At 37.4% G+C, this 21,321-nt stretch overlaps 1 protein-coding gene across 1 annotated transcript in view; it reads right to left on the minus strand.

Annotated features, from left to right (window-relative positions):
• Positions 1–21,321, minus strand: part of DHX36 (DEAH-box helicase 36) — a 45,748-nt gene extending 24,427 nt beyond the window's left edge. The window contains exons 1-12 of the mRNA XM_043875472.1: positions 20,990–21,321; positions 16,417–16,541; positions 15,414–15,645; positions 13,934–13,972; positions 12,606–12,776; positions 10,788–10,867; positions 9,637–9,711; positions 9,328–9,494; positions 7,135–7,216; positions 3,030–3,170; positions 2,459–2,561; positions 1,985–2,072 (exon numbers count right to left, since the gene is read on the minus strand). Of these exons, the coding sequence (XP_043731407.1) occupies positions 1,985–2,072; positions 2,459–2,561; positions 3,030–3,170; positions 7,135–7,216; positions 9,328–9,494; positions 9,637–9,711; positions 10,788–10,867; positions 12,606–12,776; positions 13,934–13,972; positions 15,414–15,645; positions 16,417–16,541; positions 20,990–21,253 (1,567 nt within the window). The 5' untranslated portion in view covers positions 21,254–21,321. The remainder of the gene's footprint in view (positions 1–1,984; positions 2,073–2,458; positions 2,562–3,029; positions 3,171–7,134; positions 7,217–9,327; positions 9,495–9,636; positions 9,712–10,787; positions 10,868–12,605; positions 12,777–13,933; positions 13,973–15,413; positions 15,646–16,416; positions 16,542–20,989) is intronic.

Genomic DNA, 21,321 nt, shown 5'->3' on the forward strand with positions numbered 1-21,321 from the left:
TGTCCAGAAGACCCTAGGTAGTTGCATTTTCCAAAAAAAGAACCGCTGTTATTCAGGAGATACAGTGTTTCCCACAGCCTCTGTGACCCTTCTAAACTGTAAAAAGCTGTCAAATAGTGCTTAACAAAGAATGCCTTCGACTACTTATCTCTGTGACACAGTATGAAATACATCCACTCTGACTTAACTCAATCAAGTTAATTAAACTGAATCAGGCCTTCAGATATAACTTCCAGTTGGCAGGAAAACAGGATTAAAAGATGATCAAATGAAATGATACTATAAAGATTTAGACATCTCCAGAAAGTAGAACCTAGCCTTTTCCACCATGGGGAAAGAAGGGAAGATGGGAGTGATGTTCTAAAACTAAACGATTTATCAGTCTGACTTTTTCTACAGTCTGAGCAAGCTAGTTGTGAGATACTTTGGGGGGAAAAAAATGGGAAAATCTGATTATGGACTGGGTTATCAGATGATGATAAAGATTAGGAATGTTTAATTTTTGAAAGATTTTCTTTAAAAGAAATTAAGCTGGTGGTTATACTTTGGCCACCTGATGCGAAGAACTGACTCACTAGAAAAGACCCTGATGCTGAGAAAGATTGAAGGCAGGAGGAGAAGGGGATGACAGAGAATGATACAGTTGGATGGCATCACCTACTCGATGGACGTGAGTTTGAGCAAGCTCCAGGTGTTTAGACAGGGAAGCTGGCATGCTGCAGTCCATGGGGTTGCAAAGAGTCAGACATGACTCAGACATGACTGAGCTGAACTGAAGCTGGTGGTGGAACTATAATACTTCCATCCCTGAGTATAATTAAATCAGGAAGCTAATGAAGTCAATTATAATAATCTTTAATATCACACCCTTTCCCTACTTCCTCCAAAATGATCTCTACATTTTCTTGGAAAATACATACACACTCACATTTTTAAAACTAAAAGTAGATCATATAATAGAGTTTATGATGGGGGAAGGAAAGGCCAAAGCTGGAAGGTTCAGCCAGAGAAATATTTCTGTTTTAAAAAAAAATATATGGTTGTATAGTTTAATCACAACCTATACTTTTTCTATACAGAAGTTACCAATGATGAGGAAAACATAAAGTAGTATTTCATTATAGAGAAGTCATGGTAACCAGACAAAAATATTTTTGCAGTGAGAGAATAGGAAATAATTTTTATTATAGTGAACAATTTGAGGGCATTACCATGATGGGATTTAAAAAGTATTTTAGCCAATAAAATTAGATCAAAATATTTTTCAGTGTTTTAAAAAAAATAAAATGTATCAAAGCACATCAACAGAGTAAGGCTAGGAAGCATATTCAGAACTATTTTAAAATACACTTAAATGGAATTTGCTTTGATTTTTACTAAAGTTAACAGTGACTCCGGAAAAAGCTATAACTTAATTTCATAGGAGAAAAATGTTCCAATGCATTTCTCTAAAACATAAGAGGTTGCATGTTTCAAAACATCCTATTAAACAATCAGATCATCTGAGAATTTTTTTTTTTAAACTTCAGATATTCAGGTCACATTCTAACATTTGGCAGGTCACATTCTAATATTTGGTATGAGGATGTGATCTGGGTCTGCATTTTAAAAGAAGTGCCATGAGTGACTCTGTTGTACAGTTAGAGCTGAGAAATACTGGCTTAAGAGGAAAATTCAAATTTCTTTTCTGCCCAACTAAACGAGAAGTGAGTGAAGAAACAAAAACCTCAGGTACCAAAGACTCAATTTTATTGGGCAAATTTAGGCAGAGAGGAGAACAGTCTCACCATAAAACTAATAAGAAACTTCACTATGTATCTACCATCTTTATCTCTGACCCAGAACTTTAGGGGGGAAAAAAAAAAAATCCAACTTTTGAAAAAACTCAACTTGGACTAATAAGCTCAAATGAAAGAATATAACCAGACTACACATAACTCAAGTACCATTCTTAGAATGGCAATAAAATACATTTCTAAAATACCTGATTTAAACATCACTTGTGACATCAAGAGATCATGTAACGTGCTGATGTTGTCCCAGCCTGGTAGAAAGACCAATATTGCACCATCCTGTGCAGAGGGGAAATAACTGTTACAAAGGATCACATAATAAAATACAATAAGAGTACAATTCTGTGCACAATTAAGTCTTCATTAAAATTATATTAGCTCAAGACGACTTTTAGCTACTAATTATAACTAAAGAAAAAGTGAACTAAAGTTCCCTTTTTAAAAATAGGATTTATAATCCAGACATTTCATTTGTTGAGTCTTTTCTTCAAATAGGTCAAACTGCTAAATCATTTGGTATTTTGAAATTCTTGCTCCTGGTATCAAAAGCCATTTCTTCCAAAGATTATTTTTTTTAAAAGCATTTAAGAAAAAATATTTTTTCAAGTCCTTGACATGAAATTGAAATGTTTCACTTTTGAAAATTAAAGAAAAACAAAACTAACCTCTTCTTCCAAAACAATGTATCGAATAAGGGCAGCAATCAAATTCAGATCAACTTTTTCATCATCCATCATTTCTACAACATCTACAGTGCTTGCAGAATACCTATCAAGTCAAATATGAAGTCATGAAATACTTGACAGTTTCCTGACGTTTAACTTACCATAAAATTTTAAAAGTAACTCAATCTGCAAATGGGAAAACATAATAAATAAAAAGAAATATTAAAAAAAAAAGAAATATTGAGATTATGATAATGTTTACAAGTCAAATCAGTAAAGTATACAGCTAGAACATGAGACTCAAAATGTTATCCTCAGGGCTTCTCTGGTGGCTCAGCAGTAAAAAACCCGCCTGCCAATGTAGATGACACTCCAGTATTCTTGCCTGGGAAACCTCAGGGACAGAGAGGCCTAGCAGGCTACATTTAGTGACTAAATAACAAGAGCTGGACTCCACTGCGTGACTAAACAACAATGCTACCCTTAAATACATACAAAGTCAAGACAAACCTGCATCTTGTTTTAGTCATTCAGCTACTATGTTCTCACTTTCAAACAAAAACAGACTTACCTTTGTCTCAATTCCCTTAGATAACCTGGCCAGCGTTCTTTATAGATCGCTTCTTTTTCTTCTTTTTCTTGTCTATTCACATGCCCTTGCATGAAACCTTTCTTAAACTGGGATCTGTGTTCTTTTTGTTCTGGAACATATCTAAAATAAAAATACTCTTAAATAGCTTCACTTTACTTAAAATTGGTTTTCACTAATATCTCTGACTTTTTAGGATTCTAAAAAGAAATTTTAAAGAACATCTTCACGATACTTTCTAGTAAATGCTAGTTAAATTTATTTACAAATATGAACACGTAACATTTTAGATTAAAATCATTATCAAAATATGTAAAAGCTCTAGATAATCTTCAGCAATAAAAATTTAAGTGGTAGAGTAACTACAATCTGTAAGTTTGAATTTACTTTTATATCAAAAGTCAACATTAATATAGGTTCAAAATAATAGTTAACAATTGCCTAGAAGACTCAGATTTTGAATATAGGAGGTTTCTAAACTTGGGCACAAATAATTCCCTGGGGAGTTTATAAAACAGATTCCTCAATCCTATATCTTGTGATGTGAATACAGTAGGTCTGGCTGGGGTCTGCTCATCCAGCAATTTTATTTAGTGCCCCAGGAAATTCAGACAGTGTAATTATAACATGGTCTGTAGATCCGGAGACTCATGCTTGAGAACTACTTAGTTCTGCTCGGTCTCAGACATAGACAATGGCAGAGCCAGAATCAGCATTCAGAGGGCTTACAAGTCAGTCCAGGGCTACGCTCTGACTTCACCATGCTGCACTGCATGTCACCTACCATAAGTGAGGTGTGAGAGGCATGGGAGTGGAGAGAGACAAAGAAAGATAAACCTATTCTTTAACCGCAAAGCCCCTCGGAGCTCACCTAGATGAGAGCATCTAGACAGAATGGGGGGTGTGAAGCATGGGCTTTGTGAGTCAGACAGATGGGACTGACATCCGTGCTCCGCCACTGACTAGCTATGTGACCTTGGACAAGGTATAAGCCTCTAGCTTTGCGTTTTCTTATTTGAGAGATTAATACTCTTTTAAGTACTGACATGAGAATGAAAAAGAAGGGATAAAGGGATAAAGCACAGTGCCTGACACATAGCAGACACCCCAAAGAGTTCATCAATCCCCTTCCCTATTCAGTACCTGTGACCCAGGACTCCCCTAAGTCTTCGATACATAGAGAGGCACCAGCATGAGGTAGGGCAACCTGAGACAGAGATTAATCTAGTCAGCAGGATGGACCCACAGCTGGCTCCCTTCCCAGCAATTATAGGACCAGAGGTAACCTTCAGCCCCCTCCCCAAGGACCCAATCACAACCCAGCATAATATCTCACCTATTTTCTTTCCTACTTCTCTGCAGAGCAGCTCTTCCTCTGGAAAAGGAATAGCTGGGGCCTCTGCTGAAAACTTCTATCCAATGACCACCCTACTTCACCTCCCCTCTTTCGCTGGCTACAGAACAAGTGCACAGATACCGCCTGTTGCTTCAAGAGACACCCCTTAACTACAATTCTGTGTACATTCACTGCCTTCTGGAGACCTTAAGAAAGCAATTCATCTTTATGTCATGTTAGATTACTGATCCCTGAATCTTTGTTTCTACTGTCAGGCTGTTGCCTATTATTACCTTAGAAAACAACTGGTCAATGTGCTATGGTTAAGAAACGGGGACACACGGTTGAAAGTGGAACTGAGGAGGGAGAGCATAAAAACTTATGAGCACTGATGATATAACCAGAGCATGGAAGACCAACATACCCTCTTTCACTTTAATGCGTTCCTCCCTGACACACACTTCCCTCCTTGCCCTGCCGACCTCACTGCTTTCCTGAGTTGTCCAGGCTATCCCTGCCTTACACACTCTTCACTTACCCAGAACAGTAACCAAAGTACTGTAAGCCATTCTCTGTCCCGTCCCACTTTCCCCCATGAAAACCCTGAGAGCTTTCTCCTTGAACATACCATCTCATTTTTATTTCTTCTACTTAAGGTCCTTATTATCTCTCCCATGTTAGTGTAAGAGTTTCTCTGTGGGCACTGTGGTCTTCACTCTCACAAATGCTGCCATCTATTTTCCCCAAAACTCTGGTCACGTGAGTATGACCAGAGTATACTCCTTGAGAGTAACAGCCTGTACGTGTCCCTATCTAGACACAAGCTCCGGAGGTGTGTAATGAGTCATTCCCTTGTTTTCTCTCAGATCTTAGTGCACAGTGCAAGCCATAAAATTTCAAAAATATGTCATATAAATGTCCATTCAAAATTCAGCTGACTTTTCTCCATGTAAAGTATGCAGTAGGATCTTTGTTCTCACCTTCCCACTATCACTTTCTGGTTTTCTCCCTTAACAAGTAAGCTGTGGGGTCTTGAAAAATCTCAGCATAAATGTTTCTACATCTGTCCATTTAGTTTTCAGATGTTTACTATAGGCCAGGTACTGTGCTATGTACTAGTTACAAAGATCCATAGGACAAAATCTTCCACTTTGAAAATTTGAAATCTAGTGCAAGAGACATATATAAAAAGATACATCACATGGCAATGAGGTAAGTGGTACAAGAGATATGATAAAAGTGCTCTGGCAGTCTTGCTGAGAAGGTAACTCACTGTGAGAGGTATCAGAGAAGGCTGAATGGGCAGGGATTTGTTCTTACGTAATAGTTTACAGATGAAAAGGGGAGAAGGTGGCAAATGTAACTGAAAGGAGGAAACAGCATGTAACAAAGCATAAAGTCATGAAAGAAAGGGCACAAGCTGGCATAGAAGAGACAGTGCCTAAGAGAAGCGGCATGAGGAATGTATGCCACTGGACAGACAGGGCCAGACTGTAAAGAGCCTTGGGGTGACAGGCTAAGAAGCTGGACCCTGATTCTGTGGGTCTGTGCCTTCAGCCCTCTCTCATAAAGTGATACTAAGGTAATTCTGATGGCTCCTCGAGAAACCTGCTAGCAGCTAGAGGCCAGTGTAAACGGGACTGTAACTTGGGCATACCAGCTAAGGCGCTCCACTCCAGGCCAAGACAAACCAACAAAAAGTCTTCAACTAGTTTTCAAAGAGAAATCTCAACAGGCATACCCTAGGGAAGAAAGTTCACATGAGCAGAGTTTTGGGGAAAACAGATGGCTAGCATCTGTGAGAGAGAAGACCACAGTGCCCACAGAGAAACTCTTACACTAACATAGGAGAGAGAATAAGGACCTTAAGTAGAAGAAACAGAAACGAGAAGGTAAGTTCAAGGAGAAAGCTCTCAGGGTTTTCATGGGGGAAAGTGGGACGGGATACAGAATGACTTACAATACTTTGGTTACTGAGCATGTAAAGCAGTTAATGTATCCTAGAACTTAACTGCTTGAAACACCAGCTACTTTGATTTAGAGTTTAAACAACCGGGTGGAGGACAACAGGAGCAACCATTATAAAGCATACTAAGCAACACAAATTATTTTAATTTTTTTGGTGGAAGCACAGTGGGAATCAAATATAAGATGACGATTTTTGTTTGAAAAATGTAAGGTTCAAGAAATCTGTGACACTGGAATGCTGCTGAGTATAGATTTAGATAAGTTTAGAATTCAGGAAGAATTCAGTCTTGAAACCATACTTCTGAAAGCTATAGGAAAATAGTTCTGAAAATTAGGAACTATGGTCATGGAAATAGGATTGCACAGTGAAATCATAAAAGGCTGAGAAACATCTAAGGTGAGAACTCTAGGGGAATATCATATTTAAAGGGTAGGAAACAAAGGCCAGCAAAGGAGAATGAATACCAGGCAGGAGAATCAGAAGAGAAGTTCAACACTAAAGACAGAGATTCCCAAACTTTTCTGCCCAAGATAATACTGATATGTGGCTCCAGCCCAGGTTCTGCAATATAATATGGTATGAATGTCAATGTGGATTTTCAAAGACTCCAGGTGATTTCAATTTGCAACCAAGTTTGGGAATCCCTGATTTAAAGAAAAACAATGTTTTAGAAAGAAATAGTTAAGGATGAGCTTCTTAGACTAAAGTTTGACAAAATGGTGATACTAATATATTAAAGTATATTAGTACTTTTAATCTTTTACTTTTTAATATTTACTTACCTTATTTTTTCAATTATATCTTCCAAAAGATACTCCACAACCGGAAAAGTAAAGCCAGGTATATGTATCATTGGACAGTTACCTATTATGGTAGATAAAACATAAATCTGTATTCAAATGTTAAAAAAAAAAAAATCAACTGTAAATAGGACAATGACTACATTAGTTTTAACTTCAGAAAAGGGTCCTGAAACTTTTACAGCAATACCTTATTTTTCCATATCTCACTTAATAAAAACAACAGTTTAGTCTTCATTCAGTAGCAATTTACTGTTACAAAACTGTATACACACCTCACAGTTCTACAAAGTAACCCAGAATACCAAAAAAAAAAAGCATATTGTAAGTTGGATTCAGGACCTATTAAGTCTGTTTCTCTTCATCATTAGCCAAGATGGTGCCATGAGAACCTAAGTTTTAGTGAAATCTACATAAGGAACATGACCTCTGTGGCATCTAGAATTAGGGAAAGAAAGGAGTAGTTACAGCAAGAACTAACGGACTATTAAACTACTGCTTACTATTTTAGAATCACTAGTTAAAAAAGAAGTCTCTCAGTACTGTTACTTAAATGTTATTTAGGTTCTGTACCAAACAAAATAAACCATGTTGCCCATAAACAAAGGCCAAAGCTCCGGCACAGAGGGAGGTAACTGAAGCAGCACCACAGCTCTGAGGACACTTATGCCTCTGACCTGCGTACTTTTACACAGTGTTAGCTCTGGATTTCTCATCAAAAGGACTGAGACAGAGACAAAAAGGAAGGCTCTGAGGGTCGACTGGGCTGATTACACACACATTAAATACAGTGCTATTCCATTTGAACATCCTCCCATTTCTCCTCCTTCCCCAAACAATTTAAGCAGTAGAGACAGTGAGGCATAATTTTAAAAGAATGTACTCTGCAGCTACCCAAATTTAGGTTCTCTTTTATTTCTTGGTTACTCCGTGCAGCCTGTGGGATCCTAGTTCCCTGACCAGGGATCGAACCCAGGCCCCAGCAGTGAGAGCACTAAGTCCTAACCACTGGACTCCCAGGGAATTCCCTCAAACTTAGTTTCAAATCATCCTGACCCTCTATTAATTATGCAACCTTGGGTAAGCTACTTAACTATTCTGAGGTTGTTTTCCATCTGTAACAATGAGAATAATAGCACCTACTTCACGAGGTATCAATGAGCATGAATGAAGACAGGCCAAATACAGCACCCAGCAAGCTGAAGGTATTCCAGTTATCACTGATATCAGTTATCGCTAGTTACCACTGTTATTAGCAAACTGCCACTGTAGCCTGAGATACTACATAAAAGCTACAGAAGACTATCAAAAAAGTAAATAAAATTTTCAAATCTGCGGTTTGACTTCATTAATGTCACCTTAATTATCTGGTGGTAGCACCAAGAGGCTACATGTCTTCACTACAAGACCAGAGATGATGCCACCATTTAAAAAACTACTAGAGAGGGCTTCCCTGGGCGTTCAGTGGTAAAGAATCTGCCTGCCAATGCAGAAGACACGGGTTCAATGCTGGTATGGGAGGATCCCACATGCCTCTGGCAGAGAAGGCAACGGCAACCCACTCCAGCGGGTTTGCCTGGAAAATCCCATGGACGGAGGAGCCTGGCGGGCTGCCGTCTGTGAGGTTGCACAGAGTCGGACACGACTAAAGCGATTTAGCAGCAGCAGCACGTGCTTCTGGATTAGTTCATGTGCCACAACTACTGAGCTCATATACTCTAACAATTTAAGCCTGAGGACCTAGAGCCTGTGTTCTGCAACGTGAAGCTACTGCAATGAGAAGCCTGCGCACCGCAACTAGATAGTAGCCCCTGCTCCCCACAACTACAGAAAAGCCCGTGCAGCAACAGACACAACACAGTCAAAAACAAATAATATTTTAAAAACTACTAGAGGGTAGATTGGAGAAGGGAATGACAACCCACTCCAGTACTCTTGCCTGGAGAATCCCGGGTACGGAGGAGCCTGGTGGGCTGCCATCTATGGGGTCGCACAGAGTCCGACACAACTGAAGTGACTTCGCAGCAGAGGGTAGATGAATATTCAAATATAATGCATTGCTAAACATTGACTACTTGCATCACTAAACATCTGAATACATTTTTTAAAAAACTGCTTCTAAACTCAGTGGTTTTCTGATAACTCTATAATGTAACAATCATAAATTCTACTCACCAAAATATTCAGAAAATTTCTCAGCATTCAATGTTGCACTCATCAATACTACTTTCAGGTCAGATCGAAAACTGAGAAGATCTTTAACAACAGTCATTAAAACATCTGACTGTAGATTTCTCTCATGGATTTCATCAAGCACAATATGGCTAACACTGGACAGATGGCTACAACAGAAGCATAAAGTTTGCTACTTGGCACAAAATGAAAAACAGAACCATTTTACTTTTACATAATAATAAAATCCAATGTAATAATGACATCTTTTGATGATGTTTAACTAGATGTCCTGCGTTGAAACATACTCACGGGTCTGACTGAAGCCACTGAAGGATGATTCCTGTTGTACAATATAAGATAGAACCTTGTTTCCTTGGCAACCGACTGTGAATAAAAGACATGAATTAATTCTTGGTTTTCTTTACTAATGAACTATTAAATACCACAAACGTTTAAGAGAATATCTTCAATTTAAAAAATGCTTTCAGCTTTAATGAAAAACTTCATCCTTAATTTTTTAGTTACCTGAACTCCTACAGGACAGTAATGAGAAATACTAGCTTCAAGTTCATTATACATTATTTTTGTTATAAATACAATGTTAGTGATTTCTCTACAAGACCTACCATTCAGAAAAAGACCAAATATTTAGGAAACTCAACTTCAGTTTAGTGACTGGAAAATCAGTTCATTTAAAAAGATAGACAGTATCATGAGCTGCAGAGGACTACAAAAATACAGTGGAGGGGGATGGGGGTTAAGATACAAACTAAACTAAGGTGGTCAGAGGCTGCGTGGTGGCACCAAAACGTACAGGAGGCCACTCCTTTAGGCGAGTGATGGTCCACTAACACAGCCAGGAAAAATGTTATCCTTCTGAACATTTCCTGGTGTAAAAGACATCTTAAAGCGAAAAAAAAGTGAAGTGAAAGTGGTAGTTGCTCAGTCGTGTCTGGCTCCTTGAGATCCCCATGGACTGTAGCCTGCCAGGCTCCTCTGTCCACGGAGTTTTCCAGGCAAGGACACTGAGTGGGTAGCCATTCCCTTTTCTAGGAGATCTTCCCAACCCAGGGATCAAAAGACATCTTAAAATGGTAATTCAAATCTGAATTTGGATTAAAAAAAAAAAAAAAGATTTTGTGGGTTGCAAGCCTATGTTGCAGTTACTGCAAATGTTAATTCTAAAAACAATAACCAGCATAAAAATTTGGGGGAAAATCTTTTTTTTTTAAATCTCTGATAACTTTGAAGTTTCACTAAAATCTACCTGTAAACAAGAAGTGAATATTCTTTTTTTTTTTTTTTTAAGAAGTGAATATTCTTGCAAATTCTCTGGCGGTCCACTGATTAGGACTCAGCCCTTTCACTGCTGAGGGCCTGGGTTCAATCCCTGGTCAGTGAACTAAAGTCTCACAAGCTGCCTGGCACGGCCAAAAACAAAACAAATGAACACTCTTTACCTCTGGAGCCGAATTTGGTATCCAGTACTATTACCATTGCCACAAGATTCTGCCCTTTCTGCAGCCACTCTCTCTGCAACCTTTAATTAAAATAAAATACAGTTACAAAGAAAACATTTCCTTTAGAGTAAATATCCTAAATGTCTGAAAATCTGGAGTTGTTGAAACACTACTCATTAGATTTTCAAGAGTTAAAATAAGAGAAACATATTAAAATCTGAGGTATCTAAGACTGTGTCTTTTAAGAGCTGAAGACTACCTGCTTATGCTTACTTTTCATTTCCTCTGAAATTCTCCCTCCTAACTATTTCCAAAGCAACTTTCTATAAGTCCTCTCTTTGTCTTAAAAACAGTTGGAAATTTTAATCTAAACTCATAAAGGTTGAATATAACTTGAGAGTAACTATATACTTGATACTTTTTCTTATCTGATTCTTTTTTGTAGATTGGCAGGCTTAATTCTTAACTCTTAGTTAAGTTCTTAGAGTTATGACTGCTAAAGATAAGCTCTGGACAGATGAAATCCTATAAACTAATACTGATTTGTGCAATACTGAAAGTAACCAACAGTCATTTAGTGACAGAGCAGTGATTTATGCGGTTAGAAATAGAAAATGACAATTAGCTTTTAAGAAATAATACTTCAGAAGTAAAATTTCCCAATCATCATATCCTGTATACATTAACTCAGACCATTACTTCACTTTATACTGTTGATTAAACTGCCCATTTAAATACCAACAGATCTTGGGGGGGAAAAAAGCAACAAAATAACCTAATTGACATTTCTCCTTACTGTCAATTTATAGTGGCATGCTGCAGTCCATGTGGTCGTAGTGTCAGACACGACTGAGTGAAGGAACTGACAGTCATGTTTTAGTGAAAATGATAAAATTAGACTTCTAACCAAAATCTAGCTATATAATAGTGTCACAATAAAAGTGGCTTATTTTTCACCATTCTGTGAACTTATGCCACTTCCAGGAATATTATCCTCCCACAGACACGGCAGGTTTACTTTTTTAAGACAGTTATCTCTTAGGAACTGTAACTTAACCGTATACTGTAATTTCTACAAAACGTTGCTGTAATTGGTAATGCAGTTCCTGACCACAGACTCTGTATAAAATGACTTAGAGATGTAATAAATAACACTATCATAAAATCAAATACAACTGGAAAGCTTCATAATCTAAATTTACACAGAGTTACCTAACACTGAAGTAAACGTACTGTCCACCTGATGTTGAAAGACCCCAAACATCTCTACAGAACATACAACTCATATTTAACTAGGTCATCTGACTAAACACAAACAAAAAACGTTATCTATAACAAACATGCAGTTAATACCTGTTTCAAAATAAACTCCACACACCTTATTTTTCTGTGACTAATTCCCCAATACTGAATTGCACTAAAAAATCAGAAATATTGCTGTCATTCAGTACCTATACACTGAAAAAAAGAGCTGAAAACAGTATTAAATGAATCAAGGAGTAAAATGTAAAGTATCTAATGATAGAGATTATTTGAAGCTCATAATCAATTCTATAAACATTATCAGCTTTTCATTTAGTTTTATAGAAAATTGCCTGGATTTGCAATTTATCTTGAACTCCTAAACATCTTATCAATAAGAGAGAGGTCATTCAATTTCTTGGTGTTTACTACCAAATACTTGCTTTCATAGCAACATATCCTAAACCTAATTAAGAATCACCCCAACACTCAAAATCAGTAATTTCTAGCAAGACTACATAGAAGAATGAAGAAAAAAAAAAAGTTGGGAATTTTAACAAGTGAGAGATTACTTACTGAAATGGCACTAATTCTTCTTGGCTGAGTACAAACTATCCTACAAGCAGATCCTTTTCCTCTTTCAATGTAGTTATCCAAAATGAACTGAGTAACTTGAGTGGTTTTTCCACAACCGGTTTCACCACTTATCACTGTTACCTGATGATTATCAATCATATTTACCAATTCCTATTTCAAAAGGAGAAAAAAGTGAAAGACATCACATGTTAACTAAGTCTGAAAAGTTACCCGAATCTTACCGAACTGAAGGTTAATTGTTTTTAATAAGCATATTAATACTTGAAAATTCTGTTATATGCAATGCTGGCAGTTTGGGTATCTGGATCTACCAGCTTTCAAGAGATGAGGCACCAAATTTTAAAAGCAGAGCCACGGCTGTCAGAGAAAAGCACACAAGCAAAAGGAGACAGCTTATAAATTCATGGAAGAATTAACACTGATTAATGTTGACATGTGGGTCTATTGAATATAAGGCTAATCCCCTTAAAAAACTACTCAGAACATCAAGGATCTATGTTATAAATAAAAAATATGGCTTCGTCAGCAGGACAAGTTTTGTATACTGTTTTGAGAACAAAGAAGAGTATAATTTAAGACTATTCCCTTTTAAATAATTAAAACAGAGCCAAGTTTTAAATAACTACATCAAATGGCTAAAATTCAGGTACTATCTGTAAAGCTGCCTACTCAGGAAAGATCTTCTTATAAACATGAATATTTTCAAATTAGTAGTACTGACAAAACCATCCCACCGCTACTTCAAAAGGGTATTAGGAGTTACTTTTAATCTATGAAACAGTCTAACTTGAAAACTCACCATTTAAAAATTTATCAATACCTCATATATATCAGAACAAATTCCAACAAAGTAACAGCTAGAAGTACTTAGAAGCAGACCATGATTCATTCATTCAAAAGGTATTTACTAGGGGTCTATAGAATGTAAAGCACTGTTCTGAAAAAGAGGTACACAGTGACCAAAACAGACTGTCCTTAAAAAAGTAAAGTCAAAACAAAGGATGGCTGAGAGGTCAGGGAAGGATGGGTGACTATATTATTCTATATAGGGTGACTGTATGAGGAAACATAAACTAACAAGTGAAAATTCTATTTTTAAACTCTATCATGGACATAAAAAAATTTTCAGTAAAACTGCTTCAGAAATTTTTTTTTTGGTCTTTCAACAATTCAAAAGAATAAAATGAACTTCCAAGACTATCCTTTAGGAAAAATTTCATTAATTTATATTTCTTCTTGATTCGGCACTTAAAAGAAATGTATTTAAGCATTTTGCAGATCATATTAAATAGTTATATAAATTTTACCTTTTGCATTCCATACGACGGCAGCTTTTCCCTGAAGTGCTGAAATTATAAAAAAATTTTTTCTTAATTTTTTACAAGAGAAATGTAATCAAATTATAATCCTGGTAAATAAAATATATCATAGATAAACATATTAAGAGTCCACAAGTATTTTTTATTACCACATACCTTATGTGAGGTGTCAAGACTTACCTTGAAAAATAGCACGATAGGCATCAAGCAAGTGGAAAAATGTTTATGAAAAAAATTATAACTTAAAGGAAAAAAATATATTGCATATTACCAAGGATGAAAAAAGCTGAGCTCCTGAAAACATTTAAATTTTAAACCTGGTTCTGGTACTACGTGTGCAAGCACAGGTGGGTCACTAACCTAAGATTCTCTCTCCTCCCGTGAAACAGCGAACGTAACCTCCTGCAGAGGGCTGCCAAGAGGTTTAAATGACGTGGTACACAGGAAGCATTTACAACACGCCTGACCGAAAGGAAGACCAACCGTTTCTTCTCCTGACTTTCTCCGCACTAGATCAATTGCTCATCTTCAATAATATCTGAGTTCTGTCCTCCATACAAAGCAGAGATGGCAGCTAACTGTATTCCTAAGGTTATACAAGCAGTTCAGCTCTCAGGTAAAATATTCTCAATAACTTCATCTTGAAATCTTCTCTGTCCCTAATACATATTTTAACTCAAAAGGCATCAAAGAGCTACAGCATTTGGTCCCTAGACAACCTCAGCTGATCTGTTTAAAGAAGGATAGTCAACCTTCACTGAGCCAAAAGATCCTTTCTTTCCTACAGGAGATACAATGATCTGCCCTTCTCAAAAATGGCAGTACATATCTGCACATTAAAGACATGGCTCCCAGAATTCCCTATTTTCTCTTAAAAAAAAAAGTGAACATTTTATTACATCTATCTCTAGAACATCCACAAATCATTCAATTTTATGTTTTAGCAGGAGGGACCTTGACCAGGAAAAGAAAATACTGAAAAAACTTCAAAAGAGAACTCAGCTGCCACAGTTCTGTCTTTAAAGTGTCAGTGGCATAAGCACATCATATGACTTTTGAGGGATTTAATTTTAACATCTGTAAAAGGAAAGAGTGGATTCGATGTTCCAGAAGAAAACAACTTTACAATTCTAACCACCCTGTCTCTTATGACATCTCACTAAAATAGTTTAGAAATACTAAACTTAAAGAGTGATTTTTTTTTTTCATTTGCACTACCCATTTCTTAAATATTTCTTCTCTTCATCATATAAACTGTGAGACAGTAATTCCATTCTCACTACTTTTCTATACTATGGACCAGGCCGGAGTCTGAGGGAGGAATAGGGTGGGGGTGGGGAGATTCTCAGAGGATGGCTTGTTGAGAAATCTCACTCATCTAGATTATCAGGCAGCTACCTCTAACCATAAATATATTTTTATCAAGTGTCAGAAGAGATGACAAGTAAAAATCTTTTCTTTCCATTACCTGCATTTCAATATACCGAAGGTCAGTTTTTTTCTTTTGTAAATCTTCCAATAATTGTTGGTCTAGAATTGCATCTGGTTCATTTTCTTGAAAGAGATATTCAGAATCACGGTCAATGTATTTGTCCCTGATTCTAAATGGCCTCTTTTCTTGATTTATCTTTTTTTTTTCCTGATGCTCAACTTTCTTTACTGAATTTGGTTTGTTTTCAGCAGGAGCTTCAGTACCGTATCTATTTTGAAAAAATAAAAAAATGATAAAGGTTAAATAAAGATCCACTCAAGCCCTGAAACAAAATAAAACAATATGCTGTTTAATGATTTCAAAATCACCAAAATCAAGTCCTTATTCTTTAATATTAGTAGAACAATATGAAAATACTTAGATTCTTATAATAAATTAATTTTTTCCACCCTACAAATAGATACTGACAGATAAGTTACTCCTTGTGGTAGTTAAAACAATAAAAATCAACCCAATAGTCATTCCTTCATTGCAATGACTTAACTTTACCTAATTTTCTTTACCTAATTTTCTGAGCCTTGTTTTATTTCACAACTTCATTTTCTTCCTGCTACCCTTTTTGAGCTACAAATGGGATGCTATACTATGCAGTCCCAGAAAAACTACTTCTAATTTGCCCTGATGATGATAGTTTCTATGAATTTCCTAAAACAGCAATTTAACTTCTTACAGATCTCCTCCACAAGAGAATTTTGGAAATACAATGGTGGGTAGCTAGAAAAATAAATAATAACTTCATCAGCCTCCTATGTAAGTAGATTATTCCTACCATTAAACTCTTCTGTGGGAATAAGGATACCACCTAGATTTTTAAATCTTTCACTAACCCTGCTCAATCTACATAAGAAGAAAAAATACTTTGAGGCTAAATTTCACTTATAGAAGAGTCTGACAATATTTATTGTCATTTTTTGCAAGCAAATGCTCTAAACAAGTGTCACTCTGTTCAGTTTTTTTAAAAGAATACTTTTTGTTTTACCCGTGATCTTCGGGAGCAAACCAGGATATCTGCGCTTCTTCGTCTCTATCATTCTTCGCTTGCACAGAATGCAGCAGCTGAACGATTTGCTCTTCTCGTCGTTCGTCCATGTGCACTACAGCTCTCTATTTTGTGCAAAGGAAAAAGCACCCTTATCAACATGGGGAAACGTGCAAAATCACCTGACAACTAAAAAAAATAAAAGCAACACAACATGTGTTCAGCAAGCATATGAGAGAAAGTTAAACTCACCCCCCACTTGCCTTCCAAACACTTTTCTACTATGTATCCATAAAATCAGCTCTAAGATAACTGGTGAAGAAAGCATTATTTATGTCCTTTACTAAAACTTTGGTGCTCTTTCTACCCTTGCATTATACTGTTATTTCTTTTTTCCTATCTTAAAATTTAAAAGATACAATTTAATAAACACAAATGTTCTGATAAAAACAAAAGTTAAAAAATGCAAGAAGTATTTTGGTGGCAATGAGCATTTAAATCTCTTACATTATAAATATTCTTACTTAAAAAGTTCTCAACTTGTAATATTAATTTTGTATTCACAAGAAGGTGAGATGATTCTAAATGGCCTCTGAAACGAAATAGCCCCTGAAAAATATAGAAAAGTTTTTTGGCAACTTATTTTTAATGAGGTTTTCTGCACATTGAGGCCCCAAAGGCTGTGGCAGTGAATTCAGGAATGCTGAAATTCCAAACCTGAATCTAGCCTTTTTCTGTAGGTTGTCTCCTTCCTAACCTTCTTCCAGTTATATCACTTTTCACTTTACCTCACCTTCTGCCTGAAGAATCTCTGACACATATTTTAGGTTTCATGACTTATCAAGGTATTTGATTTTTTTATTATTCCCCTCCTGCTCTGGACATTCTCAAATATTCTTTCAGCTTATAATTGTAAACTCCTGGCAAAGGAGACTCACAATGTTGTCCAAATTATTGAGCAGAGGCTCTGTGGACTTTATTCTCATGAGAACTCTTCAGTGAACTCCAATGGTCAAGTAATGTGAGTAGAAAACCTTTACTGTGATAAGGCATTAAGATCTACGGGCCATTTACTACTACTGTACATGATCAGTTTTCTCTGGTACACCTTTCCTCCCCACTGGCTCCTTACTTCAATCAGTTCATGACGGTAGGACTTGAACACTGTCAAACCTCTTCACTTTTAAAACAAAAACAAATATCCTCCCATGAATTCTCCCACCCCTAACTTTTCTTCTTCCTTTCCACTGTAGAACTGCCTGGAAGTGCCCCCATTTCTTCCTTTCCTTCTCTAGACACTCCACTGTAATCTGGTTTTTAATTCTACCACTCCATGAAAAGTGATCTCATCAAGGCTACCAATTACAAGTTGCTTAATCCAAGACACTCTGAACTCTTATATTACTTGATCAGTGCAGCATTTGCCACTACTGATTACTTTCACTTTTTTATATACTCTTTTTCTCCCTAAAGGATTCTCCTGGATTCCAAGACAACATCCACATCCTTATTTTTCTCTTCTCTGGAGGCTCCTTCCTAGATCTTTCAAGCTTCTCTTTCTCAGCCCATACCTTAAGTTTTTCTTGTTCTTCATTATACACCCTGAGTGCTCAGCAGGCCAGCAGTATTGACGTCATCTGGGAGCCTGTGAGAAAAGCTATATCTGAGCCCACCCGAGTTCTACATTTTTACAAGATGCCAGGTGATTCAGGTTTGAGAAGCAATGGTCTACAGATTTCAGGCCTGTCCCCAGCACTATTCCCATTCACTTCTATATCCCAACTACTAGGCATAGTCCCACGAACTTGTCAAGTGTTCACCTGCAGTCTAGATTTCTCTAGGCATCAGACCCACAGCCTTCTACTTCCTTGAAACCACCACTTATATGCCCTGTAATACTGCACTTGGTGTGCTTAAGCTGATCCCATCGTTTTCCTCCGATGAGTGTGCTTTTTGTAGTCATTAGTGTCATTCATTCACACCTGCTTTCCCCTTCCTCCAGATAAAATCATCTTGAGTCTATCTCCTAAAATACTTGAAGCGGTCCACTTCCTGCCATCTCTACTGCCAATGTCCTAATCCAAGGTGTCATTCCTCACCTGAATTACTTCAGGGGCTACTTAACTGGTCTCCCCATCCCAGGATTGTCTCTCTTCAATTCATTCTCTATACTGCTACCCAGAGTGAATTTAAACACAAATCTAACACTTCATTTTTGCTTAAAATGCTTTAATAACTTGCTTGAGTTCTTAGGGGAAAGAATGTCAGAGCCCTGCTTATCTTCTAGTCCAGGACCTTTCATACTCCTATCTGTACAATGAAAGTATCATGACCAGCGTTAAAGGGGGGCAGGCGGAGGCGGCAGAAAGGTAGAAACAAAAACAAAAGCCCCAGGCAATGTACAGGTAATTATTATTTTATGAAACGTCTTGTTCAGTTATACATGAGTACTGGGTTGCAAATTAAAATAATAGTCCGTTTTGTGCCCTCCTCAGCCACGTCCTTACTTGTTCAGTTCTTTGAACACATTCCTCCTGACCTCTAGGCTGTGGTGCATGCTGCAGCTTCTGCCTAAAAATCCCATTCCAAGATCCCAAGTCACAAACACAAATATACTTTCTCAAGTTTCAGCTTAAGGGTTTCTTTTTCTAGGGAACCTACTAGGCTCTTCCTAATTTGAGTTAGGCGATAAGGCCATAGCTTCCTTACTGAAAGTGACCAAAAAAAGAGATAAGCTGAGCCAAATTATTGAAATATTTCAAAAAATTCAAAAAATTGAAACATTTAGTAGAGAAAATGGAGAGATAATTTTAGAGAATGGTATAAGAACTATAATAAAAAAGCAAAAATAAAAGTATGTTTACGAAAGTTTAATTACACCAGGTTCGGAAACGAGCTCAGAAAAGTATGGTATGTAGAAGGAAATCTGATATGTAGAATCTAAATTGCCAAGATTCCTGGAAAACACGTTAGGATTCGACTGAAATTATGAGACTGAGACAAGTGACCTGGTTTTCAAACTGTCAGCTAGAGAATGAGATGATCTAAGGCTCTATAAGAGTCAGATTTTATGGGAAGGAGTAGAAGACCAGATAAGATTCAGGGACAAACAAAATAGTGGCTTGACCTATGGTAACTATTGTGGAGATAGGTGGTTAGATTTGAGATATATTAAGAAGGAAAACAGATTTGCTGAAATCAAAGAAGAATCAAAACAAATCTCATTTTGGCCTTGACAAATGAAAAGATGCCAGTGACGTACTAAAAAGGAGGTTTTGGGAGGTGGTGGAAGTCAAGAGTTTAGTTCATAATCATGCAACGTACAACTGGCTTCAGGTGGAAATAACAGATTTTCCTGATTTGCTTAACGTTTCATCTGTTTAGTTCTTATTTTTCCAACTAGACTGTAAGCTCCTTGAATACTGTTGAGATCTCCATAGCATCATCCATAAAACCTTGTGTGAAAAAGGGGGTAAAAAAAAATTTGATAAAGAGTTCTTGGGAAGTTACTATGTATATTCTCTAATACTAATCATTGAATCATTCTCCCAATTTCAAGACAACTTAAATGTGCTTCCCTTAACTTTAAAAGAAAGTTTGCTCAATGAATACGCTAATTTTTGCATGTCAAATAAATATGTTGTTTGAAGAATAATGGTAAGTTGTTAGGATAAATGGATAATGCTCCCCCTCCCCCAAATTCAATAAAAATGACATGGATAAATGGAAAACAGAAATGAGATGACTGAAACACAGACGCCTAAATGGTGATTCAATCACACTCCGCATCTAATATGAAAGGTGCTTTTTAAGTCAGTAGAAAGCTACTGTAAAGCTCATATTAAGAACACTTCGGTTTAATCATATATACATAATTATTAAAATAGGCCACTGGGGGAACTTTAATGGTTCCTTTACTACAGACAGGTGTTTAGTATACAAATCAAAGAACAACTGCCAGCTGAGACAAAAGACTAAACCAAATCAACTCTCGAAACCTCTTCCACTTCTAGGATCCTAGGTTTCCTTCTCAAAGAGCTGCTAATCAGCAGAAATCTCCGCAGCCCACCGTAAAAGTAAAAAACCTGAGTTTGTGCCTATTTTGATACTAAAATGAAAGCTGGAAGGATCTACATTCAAAATAGGGCTTGAAAGTTTTGTTCCACGCAAACCTGTATTAATGTATAAAACCGCTATTTTAGAGTTCATCAGGCAGAGAACTTAAATGAAACTAACATTATCATACCAGAAAGGATAGCCAGAGATACTACGCGATATCCAATAAAGTTAATTCCGGACGGACCTTTAATTTAATATTTGGTTCCCAGGTCTCTGTCTTTCAAGCAAAGTATACTCTTGGCCCGCTAAACCTCAACAGCTCCAGGTAAGATGCACATGGCCAACGTTACCGCTATAGTATCCACCACAGGAAGCTTTAGTACTTGCACTTCACAAAGCACATACCCCAGTTAAAAAAAAACAAAAAAGTTTAAAAAAAGGGGGGGGGGGGCGGAAGGCTGGAAAAGAAACCTGTTCAGCTCCATCCTCCCTCCACTACCGAGTCACAGTTTACCTCCTGCCTCTCTGCTTCCTTGTTCTTCTGGCCTTGTTTCTTCGCGTACCATAAGCCGATTTCGCGGCCTTTCAGGTGCCCGGGATGTCGGCCTCGGCCGCCTCGACCACCCCCTCCGCCGCCGCCGCCGCCGCCACCACCTCCAGAGCCTCGGCTCCCCCCATGGCCTCCTCCATGGTTGCCTCCATAGCTTCCTCCGTAACCCCCGCCGGAGCTGCGGGGGCCACCATCGCGGCCCCAGTTCTGATGGTAGTCATAGCTCATTGTCCCAGCAGACCTCAACTCGTGAGTACCTGCAACCGCTAGAAATGGCGACCGGGGCCGGAAACCGG

Source organism: Cervus elaphus, chromosome 19, assembly GCF_910594005.1.
Source record: "Cervus elaphus chromosome 19, mCerEla1.1, whole genome shotgun sequence".
Classification (NCBI taxonomy): Eukaryota; Metazoa; Chordata; class Mammalia; order Artiodactyla; family Cervidae; genus Cervus; species Cervus elaphus.